Below are 13,892 nucleotides of genomic sequence, written 5' to 3' on the forward strand. Positions count from 1 at the left end.
CTAGCAAAATTTGTACACAAACCAAGATATAACTAACCTGTTTTGAACAAATATGTCTGATTGACAAATCCATTTTTAAGCTGGTTGGCAAAAGAGAAGAGAATACTGCAAGTATGTATATTTAATAAATCGTAGTGGTAGCATATCCTAGTGTATCAGCTAAACTTGAGTGCTGAGACAGTTCAAATCCCCTGATTTATTCCCCCAGACCAAAATATGCAAATGGATCAAGCTAATGATCTTTGATACTGTTTAGTTCTGCCAGCTGTATTTAAGGATTATAAACTGGCCCATCCATTTTACTGCAAGTGCAATGTCAGCGCCATCAGCATTTTATATGGGTGAGCCCATTTTCCCTCTCCTTCTCTGAATCCTACTGACAAGAATAAAATGGTCCACAAAAAAGAGCCTTAGATCAATAATCAATAAATTCTGAGGATGCTAGAACTAGACGAGCAGGTTTTCCAGTTTTAAGGATTTTTTTCTTTTTGTTAAGTATAAAAGGCAGCAGCAGGGAGTTATAGTTAGAGCTGTAGACTGGAGGGCCACAGGTTCAAATCCCAGGTGGGGTGTTGCTGTGGTACAGTTGAACAAAGGTATTTCACTAACATTAAGAAAACTCTGGGTACTGAAAATATCATATACTGTACAGTATTGTATGCACATTATAGGACAAGTAAGAAGCTAAATACTGTACATTGCATGATACCTTGAATAATTAGAAAAACTGACCATGTTAGTTGTCATCATTGAACTGTTATTGTTAATTGCTAATAAGTATTCTTTTATTACCGGCTTCCTGTTTAAATACACTGAAAATACTGTTAAATCAAGTGTAAATGAAAATAAATGAAAAAAGAGAAAATCCATTCCTAATGTGGTGAATTCTGAGTGTTTTAAACTAGTTACCAAGACTAATTTTTGAAAGGAGAGACACTGCTTTTTCTAGTGTGAGTGCTCTCTTGAAGCCTGGGAAAAGAACAGCTGTAAAACATACAGGAAAGAAATAGTATATGCAAAGAACATGGAAATTAATTGGGAAGCTTTACAGGCTTTCAGCTTTGCAGACACCAATAATTTTTCCTCCAATACCAGGGACAAACGCGGGTCATGATGTCCCTGGAAAGCATGAAAAATGACTTCCTCTACAAGCATAAGGAAGAAAAACTCAAACATACTTAGCAATTGTCTCTGTGACTTGGCTAATGATAGCACATGGTTTCCAGTTACAAAGCTTTTTTTTTTCTAACATGGTATAGCCTGCAAGGAAACACTAATCAGAAAGAAGTACCACAAATCAATAGCTAGCTGCATCAGGTCCACTTCTTCCCATCAAATAGAGCTGAAATGGCTCCATCTTTAACTTTCCCTCAAACAAACCAAAAGGAAACTGTGCGCATAGTATTAGTATCACGTTGATTCAGTTTTTTCCATCACTGGGATATATTAAATAAAATATATTTTCTACACTAAATGTTTCCACCTTACTTTTTCTGTTGACCATATCCTAATTCCCTTGTGTACCGCCAAGACACTTCTATTTAGCAAGCAGTAATACACTGTGAAGAAAGGTATGCATTAAAGTACAGTCTTAGAGATACACACATACTGAATATGAGGACATAAATGCATACGAGGATCTTACAGAACTGGTACAACCCTGCAGGTTCAAGGTTACACAATTCCAGACAGTAAGATTCGCGCCACCAGCCACGGTGCCAAAAGAGTAACTCTGCTACACTGCCGCTGCATGTGATAATGGCAGTCTGTCGAAGTGCAGAGCACTTGCTCAAGAAAACAGCAAGAATTCTCTGGGAGTACAAAAATAACTTGTAATAAACTTAAGTGTCCGGGTGTGCCACAGAATGATGAGGAGTTAATAATAAAGAACAGGACTAAGTTTCTATCCCAGTGAGTCGCTGCTTCATTTTATATCCCGATTCCATTCAAGTTGCTATGTGTCACCTGTGAAGGTACAACCCGCTAGCTGGTCATTATATATGAATGACCGTTAAAATTACATGATACCATTTTTATTAAAAAATATATTATTTGCCACTGGTTTCTTGAAAGTTTTTTTTTTCTTTCGTCTTCCTTACCCTCACCTTATGAAATAATTAAACAAATGGATAGTCATTCGTTTAACATCGAAGTGCCGTTACAGCTAGAAATAGTTCTGTACTTTTTCTCTTCTCTGTCCAGCTGGTAGTGCAAGCAAGGAACCCCACAGGGCAAGACCAGAAAGTGGCAGGATGAAGCCCAGTTGTGAAACTCTGCCACTTTTTCAAAGATGCGACAATGGCAACAGACTGCCTGAACAGCAGGGCATGAGTCAGGCGTTAGGACGGGAGCCTAAAATGGATTATTACAATTATAATCCCAATTAATGATCCTTACACGCATCAGGGAGGACTGTCAATCAACTACTTAACCCAAGGCTGCCATGAAAAAAATGAATGCAAAAACGAGAAAACATAAAAAAAAGAATCTGCATTTTTAAAGACGCATCACACCAAAAATAACTTATTTTCTCAATTATCGAATACTGTGGACTCTAGTAGGATGGTCTCTTATGTTTTGCAATTTAAAGTTAAACATGAAGCCCTTTAAAGAACAAGCAAGTCTTTAAAACCAATACTTTCCACAACATCCTCAAAGTATTTGAAACCCATGTATCCCATATCCCAAATAAAGCAGAACTTACTCTACAAGATATTTGCTTACTTAAATCATTCTGAAATGAAACTGGAATACAATGGAATGAAACTTGAAAAAATAAAATTGTGTCTTCTTGTTTTCTTGATATCCTGCGTTCTTGATGTCCAAATGCATGACCAGCTGAAGGGCATCACTACATAAATATTCATCTTTTCAAATCCATTCCATTGACAAACCAGCTCCTTATTTATTCAAACTGCAAATCAAATTAAAAAAAATAATAAACTAACAGAAAACTACTGTAGTGCAATCAAAGTGTCCTGTTTCAAGTAAGCTTGCAAAAAGGATTTCATTTAAAAAGAGACAAATGAATGGTCTACAATAATGCTTTCACTTATGTCCCTGAATGTCTTCTAAATAATGGTTGTCTTAACAAATGGGGGGAAAAACTAGTATTTTAATGGCAATGAGTGACTGCCTCTGTCGGTCACATAGCTTTATTAGGCTCTGGTCTCTCCTTGCTTTGTGATCAGTTCTGAAAGAGAAAGGATGAAACAGCTACTTTCCTTTGGCACTATTTCAGAAGAGTACTATTCACTAATTGAAAAAAGTGATTAGGCATCCAGATTAAATGGCCCTGAATAGCAATGACTCCTGCACTATTGCAAAACTATGAACAGACAGTGGAGGAGACAAGGGCCAGCAGACTAAAAGCATTTACCTGTCTGATATATTAATGGTTTGAGTGTTTCACTCTATCACTTTCGTGTTTAATAACATCTGATTTTGCAAAGACATGACCAGAATTATCAGAAAGCCACAAACAGAACAATAAATGATCCAATGGTAAAACCAAGAAAAGACCTGAAATACTGAAGTCCTCAAAAAGATCTTTCCAAGATGGGCAATTCTAACTCATTTTACTATTATTTATTTTTTTATTAAATGGCATTAAAATAAAGATCCATCCCTCCTTCGTCTAATGACTTTACCCAATACAGACACAGGGGAGCCGGAGCCTATATTTTCTGAAAAGTGCATACTATGTATTAGATGTAATAAATAGATGTCTTTGGAAACTACATCCTCCGATATAATGCCATTCTTGTTCATATTTCTATCTCTAGGGCATAGAAACTACACAGGGGCATGAAGGTTTGTTATAGTGCCAAAACATCATTGTATACTACGGCTATTAATACTACATGTACCGTACTTCACATACTGAGTAATATTATTAATAATGGATGTTGTAAGCTTAAAAAGTAAAAGATGCTGAAAGAGAGCAACTTAAATTAATGGAATCTGTGAACATAATCTATTCTGATCAGTGGAGTCCACCAAACTATTGAGAACACACCTCATTATCCTGAGTCAGTGATAAATATGTATCTGTTATGCTGGGCATGCAGCAGCAATACCATGCTAACCTGAGGAGGATGACTGGGCTGATAAGCGAGATGGGATAACACACCGTGAAGTTCTGATCTCCAGTCACTCCCACTGGGTACATCAGAAATTAAAACCCAATGTCATGTTTAAAATATGCAATCTTACTTAGTATCTTTCAACAACTGCAAATACAAAAACAAAAACAAGCTTTAAAATTACAAAAATGAATTCAAATGAAAAATGAATCTAAGTACATACTGTATTTATAACAATAACACCCTCAATGGAAACATAGACTGACATGATTAAGATATGGATGAATACCTTTCCCTCTGAAAGATGGGGCAACAAAGCCAAGCTGACAGCCAAGCAATCTGAATTTACAATCAAGCAATTCACATGAATGGCAAATAAAATACATATTTTTAATTCAGGGTTATTCAGACACAGTCATGCATGTCCAGGCCATGATATTACCTCCACCGTGGTTCAGAATTTCCTCAGTACAAGTACAAAGATGAGCCAGGGGAGGTAGGGAACAAAGCTTAATGGACAGATGAGATCAAGAAAAACTTGACCAAAGCGATGGAAAGGTTCAAGTGTGGAGAAAAGAAAGGAACTGCAGATGCTCCAAAGAACATCACCTCATCGCTGAAGAATGCCCTGGCTTGGGCAGACATGGCTGCCTCTGGAACTGGCTCACTCATCTTTATTGATAATGTAACTGATGATGGCAGAAGTGAAAAGGATTCTGACGTTTCCAAAACATTTTATCTGCTTATGAAGAAGAAAATACTTTCATACTTATAGGATGGCACTTTTCCATTAGCATGACAATGACTCAATACATACACCCCACATAATCAAGGCGTTCATTAGGAGAAAGAAAGTGGAAACTCTCAGACTGACCAAACCAATATCAAGTCAGAATACTAAAAGAATAAGCAGGAACACAAAGTGGATGCAGCAAAACATTTCAAATGATTTTGTGAGGTGAGCTGATTTGCCAACCTCAAGCAGGTACTGCCTCTAGCGAAACCAAACCAAATAGTGACTTTTACAAGTCCAAAATCTATTTAAAGTGAATGTTTCTCAATACTTATGGTCAATTCAAATCACTAGATTGAACACAAAGTAGGTTTTTTTCATATGATCAAATGGCTGTATTTATTACCCTCAAAATAGAAGTACATTTTACTGTACTTAATATTCATATTAATCTCATTATTATAAATAGAAATTGCTTCATGGTAAATCAAAATGAACTGATTTGACTTGATCATACCAAAACTTTTGAAGGGCACATAATTTCTGCTCTTGAATTGAATTAGCACTGCACAGCAAATACTGTAGAGGAAGTGAAATACTCAAAACTCAAAAGACCATATCCAGGATTTGGTGCACTTATAAAAACATACAGAACATCTTGATGAGATTGTGCTGTAAAAAGGTCCTACCTTTGATGACTGTGAGGTTGCCAGTAGAACTGTCTGTTCCATGCTGATTGATGGCTTCACACCTGTATGACCCGCTATGTGATTCCGCAGCTTTGTTTATCCGGATTTCAGAGCCCTTCTTACTGCAGGAGACAGTAAAAAACGTAAATGTCACTTCAGTGATCAATACTGTACTGAAGAGTTGATGGGAGTGCTAAATCACATTGCATGTGAGTGCTACAAACCAACCTTTTTCGTGGTAAAACAGTCTAAATGTATTTTTTATGTCTGCCATATCAAACTTTAAAAGGAAAAAAAAAACATTAATATATCCGTATTATTAAAGAAAACAAATAGTACTAAATTCTACATTGAAAAGCCTTTGTGAGGACAAAGACAGGTACAATAATTGTGTGAAAATTGACAGCCAGCAGCTTTAAAACCTCTTTCATGTAAGAGGGGAAATATACCTAGCCTCTTTCAGAGTGAAATAATAAAACCATGGATTTCACTCGACTCCATGCAGGGATTAGCATATACAGTATATATTCATATATACCAAGGTATCAGCATGTCAATAAACTAAGCAGAAACACACGAGGTTGCGCAGATTGTAAGTTAAACAGCTTTGGTCAGAATTCACCATTTTTAAGTTTTCTTCGAGCAACTCATACACAGAAAGAACATATTTATTTTCCTCTCACTTTTTCATTTTTTTGATGCGAATGCCTTTGGGCTTGTTTTTCCCAGACAGCACTTTGCCGTCTTTGTACCACTTGAAGTCGGGAGCTGGGTTCCCCGCTCTGGCTTCGCACTTCAGAAACGCTGTCCTGCCTTCTTCCACTTGCATACTCTTCACATCCTTCAGCTTCGGGGGAGCTGAAAACACAGACAACACACAAAATAATGAGGTTCAAACTTTAAGATCAAGATGGTGTGGATGTGCCCATCTTTTCTTCGATTGTGATAATTTTCAGGCTAATAACACAGAAGGCACATAAATACTGTACCTCACAGAGCATTTCACTTGTAAGGTCTAAGTAAATATTGAATTCAAAATGAAGACATCCAGTTATTGTGAGCCATTCAGGGTGTGCATTCACAGGATAGCACTCTCAGCGAATGCAAAGCATTCACATCTGTTTTCTTCAAGACATTTCGAGTATTGAGGTGGTGCAGAACATAGGACACTTGCAACCAGGGGGAAGCCAATCAGACCATCAGCTTGGTGGCTTTTTCAGTGATTTGATCCAAGAATCTCTTCCAACTATTTCTTGACATTTTCTTAAAATAAGCCATAGCAGGAAATTCAACAATATGGCTGGGCAGTTTGTTCCATACTCCCACAAAACCACTGAGCCTCCCATGTTTTTAAAACACTGTTCCCGCTTTGGAAGTGACACCAACTGAGCGAGGTCTGTTTGGATGGAGCGTAGTGCTTTCTGTGGGTCTGAAGAAAGCATTAAAAAAACATCTTTCAAAAGTTTAGTAAAAAAAATAAGAGGATAAAATGCTGTTTCAAAATTTCATCCAATACTCTTTCTTCCAATGAGATGATACTCTTTAGTCAATGTTAGTAAAAAAACTTGAATTCTTGAGAAATGGTGTTATTTTTTTACCTTAGATGTTTATTAACACAGAAATGTGATTGAATTATCTGTTTTGAAGGTTATTATTCTCACCTGTACTATTTAGAGGGTTATATTATTCAACCCTCTAATCTTAAATGTCAGGTTCCTGTCACGGAGGAACTGAACACTTAACTATGTGAGTTTAACAATTAGATGGTAAAATAGGTGAGGTGAGAGAGTGAGTCAAAGTTTTCAAACATGTACAAACAGCATTCCTGCGAGTGCCCACGTACTGGAACACAGCCCATGTAATACTGTAATCTGTTGTGAAATTCATGCCAACAACTTTCTTTTTCAGAAAATCCCATTTATTGCACAACTCTCATGTGAAAAAGTCATCAAGAGTAGTAGAGTACACCCAGAATGGTTCCCAAATACAATTCTGCCTCTTAAAAATAGGTCCTGTACAATTATACAAAAATGAAATAAAGAATAAAGAATACTAATCTAATAACAGATGTACAGTACTTAATAAAAAAAACAAATCCAAGTGTCATCAAATACCTCCAAAAATATAAAAACTATGATCTCCAGCAAAATCATGACATAGTATTACAGTAGTACTAACAGACAATCACTATTTTTATTCAAACCCTCAAAGAGACATTTAGAGAGAAACATTGCTAGGTAGTCTAAGAGGAAATGACTGAAATATAGCTGCTTGTACAGCTAGCAACCTTTCAAAGAATACACAATCCCTGTTGTATTTGGAACTAGATGAATCTTTAACCTATGTTTAAAATATCCATAAATACTAATTTTCCACATCTTGGAAGCATTTATTTTTTAGTCAAACTAAAATAACGCAAACTCAGACCATGAGCGAGTTAGAAACAGAAAGTCAAAATTCACAAACGTTTTTCAAAAGCGAGGCTGTCTGGAAAAAATGGAGACTTATATTTGCTGATTATTGTATAATGGTAGCTTTCACAGCACTCTCATAAAACTTACATTTTTAGAAGCTTGTGAACTAAAATAAAAGAAAGAATTACTTAGGTATAATATGAAAGATCACATATTTTTCTGTTTTAAATTCACTGTGTCACAAAAAGACAAAATTACAGAAAACAAAAACAAATAATAAGATTTAGCTTCCAGCATGAAATGCCAGGAAAGAAGAAATAGTGAAGAGTCACAATATGAAAATCCAAAAGATGGACCCAAATAATGTGATTACTAACTGCAATGACCTGAATTAATGCGTCTGTCTGGTTTATTTGGAAGAATGACACAGTCTAATTTTGAATTATTATAAAAGATGAGATTTTATAAGGAGCTTATATGCACACATCTGCCTAATTAAATGTGTCACCATCACAGCTGCTGACCCTGGAAACAGTGACACAAGCATAATTAATGCACAGAATTATTAAGTCTAGTCAAGATCAGGCAAAGTCTCCTACATAAATTGTACTTCTTGCATCAAAACAAATGGCATTGCAGCCTTCTGGGAAATAACTTGATTTTCTGTTTGTTTGTTTTTTGGAGGGTAATATTCTTGATTTTTTAAATGTACAGCATTTACACAAAGGTGCAGCTACTGTATATTTCAGTCTACAGCAAAAGCAGACATATGTACTTTATACACAGGTATGTTATACCTGACGTTTGAAATAAGAATTATTTTTCATTCACAACAGAACTCTCAAATGTTTTTTTTTTTAGGAATCATGCAGACAATCCAGTTTTGAAGTAGTTAATACATTGCTTTTAAAAGCTCAGTTTTCCTTGCATTTTACATGAGAAGTAACTTACAGCCTCAGGCTTTCAATGTCAGTTTAAAGGCACTAGAAAAGCCATTTCAGGTAAAATGCCTAAACTTCCACATTGCAAATGAAATAAATGTACAACATTAGAAGAGCATAACCATGATATGTACTAATTGTTGAATGTACTGATGTGTTGAATCTACTGTATATTCATTGTTTTTACCTCTCAATATGTCGAGAGGCTTTGGTCAGAAGAATTAATCCACAATCAAAACAGCACATATACTGTACTGTTTTAGCAGCCCAACATTGCCAATTGAAACCAAATAGTAGAGGATGGGGGGGGTAACTAAAACTTTTTTATATGATGGGTGTTCGATAGCCTTTGATAACAGAGCCAGTACTGTTCTTAATCCGCCCACGGTGGTCCAAATGTTAATGAGGAGGCAACAAAAAATGTGAGCTATGTCAATTCAAAGAAATAACGTGAAATGGGACACCAGGCATCAGGTCTGATTCATGGTCCTCACAACAGCTGCCAGGGGTAACGGCTGTCCCAGACAAAAAGCCCCCTGCTACCCACAAGTTGTGCGGCAGCGTGCTTACATCACAGAAGTGTCTCCACTTGTGAAAAACTGCGGCGTATCTATCCGTTGTGCTGTTTACTTTCTACGTGTTGCTACCCCAAAAGGCTTAACTTTCTTCCCCGTGACTTGAAAATGATTATGAGATGATTGTTGTGGATTACATTTAAATGCCTTGTTGCTCTAATTACACATGACTCAGAATTCAGAATTATTTGCGCCATCGTCTCTCCTTCGTTCCCCATCTCTCACCTAAAAAACATCTGTGTGCACTCACAACGTATTATGTATATTTTACTGTGACAACATACAGCATATTATGAATTAATGCTAATAACCTCACCAAATGAATGATGCACAACTTGCACAAGAAATAGTTGACGTGTCAATTGAAAGAGAATTCGAATTAGAGAATTAGAAGATTAGCAAGAGGGTAACAGGTGTATTTTGCAGTGAAAACCAAGCTATTTAGCACTGACAGCCTTGGTATCCAAAGTTTGCACAGTGAAGCCTGATTTGTTCATAAAAGCCGTATGAAAAGATAAGCTACAGGAACTATGAAAAATTGAAGGATAAAGAGACCGGTAACTGCTTATATTACCTAGCACGTACAGTGACTTCAACATCACATCTGGTTAATACAATGTCATAGAAAACAATCTACTCATGTTTTCCTAGAAATTACCTAAATGGATATATCAATTATTTGTGAAAGATTAGTCCTGGAAGTAGCAACCAAACAAGCACCGTGATAGAATTACCCCCTCTTGATTGTAACCTTTCTTGAGTCATTGCATTCTTAAGCCTTCCCTGATCTACACAGCATTTGATTGGTAGGTTCAATGTGGTAGTTTGGAATACCTGGAATTTAAAACATTTCAAGGAAATGCAGTCAGATACCAGTCAGAGTGTAACACCTGCAAGAGTGAGTTTTTAATCAGGCACCGAGAGGAGATAACACTCAAAATCAGGAACAATTCAATGGTTTCTGATTTTGACAGTTTCCTTCTGCATGCATACAGTAAGTACTTTAAGTATTTTTTATAGTTCTGAATTTCCATATTTTTAATCTGGGTAAATTCCAAAACAATTTTTTAAAGAGAAACTGGTAAGGCACACTTCTGATCACAGGCATGAATGAGTTACACTGACAAGCAGAAACCTGGCAAAAATACACCTGTGATGTCAGAGCTAACCGCAATTCACTCTTCCATTAACAGGGAGCTCTTTAATTACACAGGTGGCTCTGGGTCTTGGCACTTACTTGAACTGGCCAACCTTGAAGGGAAACACTGGGTTTCCCACTGAAATCAAGTACCTTTACATTCATATTTTCCTTTTGTTTGTAATGGAGCATTTCCTTAGTCACAGCTGCTGCTTTCATTCTTAATGAAACCGCTGGAGAATAAAGCCAAGCCCTAACCCAAACCCTCAGTCTTGCAAATATTTTATCAGATAAGCAGTGGCTTTCGATCAAGAAATTCCAGAGCTCGCAAGTATAATTCTGCCTTTGTACTGTCGTGTCACAAATATATTTGCCCTTCTGAAAAAAAAAATCACTATAATGAAATATGGTCCATTATTACTAGTATTATATATCTACTGGGAGGAGAAAATATTACAAACAATTTTAGAAAGCACAAGCCAGAAAACTTTCAAACAGAATTGCATACTATTTGCCGAAAGAATGAAGATACTGTATGTACCACACATTTTCTTATATACTTCCTTACATCACATACTGGTCATCAGTGAACGTATACATATTTGTGTAATTAAGTTGATGTCTGTTCAAGTGCTAAACTTTATCTTATGACAATGGACAAATTTAGAGAACAAAATATGAAATAATCTAAAGCATACTAAACATTAAACATTTTGAACATCAGTTGTGCAACAGTAGACTGAAATGCATAATGAAGGACATTGACACACCAGTCAATATTCTTCCTGGTCTCAATGGTTTACTTCAATGCTGTACTTCAATGACCAACAGCCTGACCTGTCCAAACTGTACACGCATAATTACTATTTAGAGATTTGACCCCATAAGACTGAATGCAGGTCTTATTAGGACTTCTTTCAAAAAAGTGCCACCACACTCTGTTTTTAAATGGCGCTGAACCTGCTCATATTCCCAGATAATAATTTGAATCTACTCCGATGCAATGAGCCAGAAGAAATGCTTTGTCGCATGCCATGGGAAAAGGGGGGGAAATGGGAGAGTTGTTAAGATCACGTGCTGCTGCAGATAGAAATGTGGCCATGAAACATGTGTGCGTGTGTGCAAGCTGCTTTCAGGTACGGAAAGTGTGTGAAACATTTGCATATCTCAAAGGAAAAGAGATATTTGCATGCAAATTACTCAGCCTGTTTAACTTCTGATCTCAATTAAAGTCTGATCTCAATAATGGAACATGGAACACAGAAATCATATTTTGCCGATGTCAATAACTGGCAAGTTAAAAAAAAAATCAATAAAAAACAATAACTACACGTTCATAACCTTTTTTACCCATTCAACCCCATTTATTTTCCTTTCATTTCTAACTTATCCTAAAAAAAAAAGAGACGTATGAGCTGGAAGCCTGGCAGCAAGAGCACGGAATGCATAACACGACACCACTGGTGAGCAACAGTCAAGTCAGTCAAGCACCTCAAGCCCATGTCTAACTCAACTGCACGCAGCACGATCTGACTCCCTGACCCCATCCTCGTGGGTAGATGGAAAATCGGACACTGCAAATGATGAAGAGAAAATGTACTGAACCACCAGATTAAAAACAAAGGAGGACACATCCCAACAATGCCGAAAAACTTTCAAGGCATCATTTTTGTTACATTTTATGAGGGAAAACCTGGATCTAGAAGAGCTCAAAACTAGAACGCAGGAGTCCTGTGTGCAGGCTTATTCATTCAGTGACCAAGTGAGTCATCACCAAATGAATATCTCCACTCTGAACAAGCCCATAATATTGTTTTACCCTGAGGCTGGCTTCACCACTCCCAGAAGGTAAATTCTAACAAAGTATACATTTGGGAAACAAATATGTCCTTAAAAACAACATTCTACCTTCTTTAACAAGTTTCTGAACTCAATTCATTTTTTTTAAGTTCCTTGAACTTATGCCTGAATTCAGAGGATTATGTAACGATTTCCTATAATTACAGTTACACATGAAGCCTTCTAGTAGGGTTTTGAGTTTAAAAGGTGACTCAGCAAAAACAACCAAAAACCGTAGTACACTCCTCTGCAGCTGCCTCTTCCACTTTAACAAAATGAGAACCTGTCTTCCCTTGTGCTAGCCCCCATAAATCTGTTACGTGTGTTCATGTGACAGCATTTTATCTGACTGCGTGCTGTTCATGTCCCCCATAGATCAGATATTGACAATGCCTTGGTACTACTGCACGTGTGCAACTTAAACAAGTGTAGCCGATTTTTATCAAGTCTGGACTCCTTGTCTGATCTGCTATTTTATTTCAACATTTAAGCGTGGCCTTATTAAATGCTTTGTCTGTTAAGCATTACTCCAAGTATAGGAAATCATAAGCATGTTGGTTAATTTCCCTTTAATCACATTTATTACATCATACTAAAATGGGGAGTGGAGGAGGTGGACTGTTTAGAACACTCACTTAAAATATATTAGTTACTGACTTTTTTAGTTTTGAAAGAAATTGATTACATTATAATATATTTGTAAAACATTAAATATGTTGCATCCTCTTTTTTTCCTTTATATGAGCTGGGTAGCCTCGGAAGACTGGACTGTTTGAACCATAATTCCTAAAATCTTTGAATTGATTTTTAGATCTGATCAAAATCCACAGATTACAATTAGTTAAGAGCAGATAGTACAGTGTGACATTTTTCATTTTTGAGGGCATAATACAAGACCTTGCATTGCAGTAAATCTATATTTGATTAATTCGCTTTTCAGTTTTTGCTGTGCACACATTTATGATTACAATCTCTGCATTAATCATGTGCATTAAAATTTTAATCTGAGCAAATAGGTACTGTACATGTAAGAGGATATATTTTCATAGCGTCTGAGAAAGATACTTGATAGTATTAATAAAAAAATAGATTTTTTTTAATTATTATGAACATGAGACATGGACCTACATTGTCCCGGTACGAACATAAAATGTTAAAGGTTATCATTTACTGTTTTTACTCATTTCACCCTGCAGCAATGAACTTAAGAAACATCCTAAGAAGTCGCTATTTTTCACTATGAAAAATCTTTCTTTTCAGAAAATACTTCACATACAGTATTCCAAACCAAATCTGACAACGATTAATTCAATAAATTTAATTACTGTCAGACAAATCTGAAAAAAAAAACAAGTGTATAGAACAGAATGATTTTTTAGAACTGTTTTAAAATTGTGGCTTTATGCCACAATACTTTATAGAAATATACTTACATATAGTTTTCTTTCTAGAAATGAGTTTCAAAAATATTTACAAAG

General features: G+C 36.2%; 1 protein-coding gene across 5 annotated transcripts in view; it reads right to left on the reverse strand.

The window, feature by feature from the left end:
- The window catches only part of nrg1 (neuregulin 1), a 249,483-nt gene that overhangs the window by 67,850 nt on the left and 167,741 nt on the right, over positions 1 to 13,892 (reverse strand). For all 5 annotated transcript variants that reach the window (XM_015338362.2, XM_006627090.3, XM_015338379.2 and 2 more), the window contains exons 2-3: positions 6,191 to 6,365; positions 5,508 to 5,629 (exon numbers count right to left, since the gene is read on the reverse strand). In XM_015338362.2, coding sequence (XP_015193848.2) covers positions 5,508 to 5,629; positions 6,191 to 6,365 — 297 coding nt within the window. The remainder of the gene's footprint in view (positions 1 to 5,507; positions 5,630 to 6,190; positions 6,366 to 13,892) is intronic.

The sequence above is a fragment of the Lepisosteus oculatus genome, chromosome 3 (assembly GCF_040954835.1).
Source record: "Lepisosteus oculatus isolate fLepOcu1 chromosome 3, fLepOcu1.hap2, whole genome shotgun sequence".
NCBI classification, from domain to species: domain Eukaryota; kingdom Metazoa; phylum Chordata; class Actinopteri; order Semionotiformes; family Lepisosteidae; genus Lepisosteus; species Lepisosteus oculatus.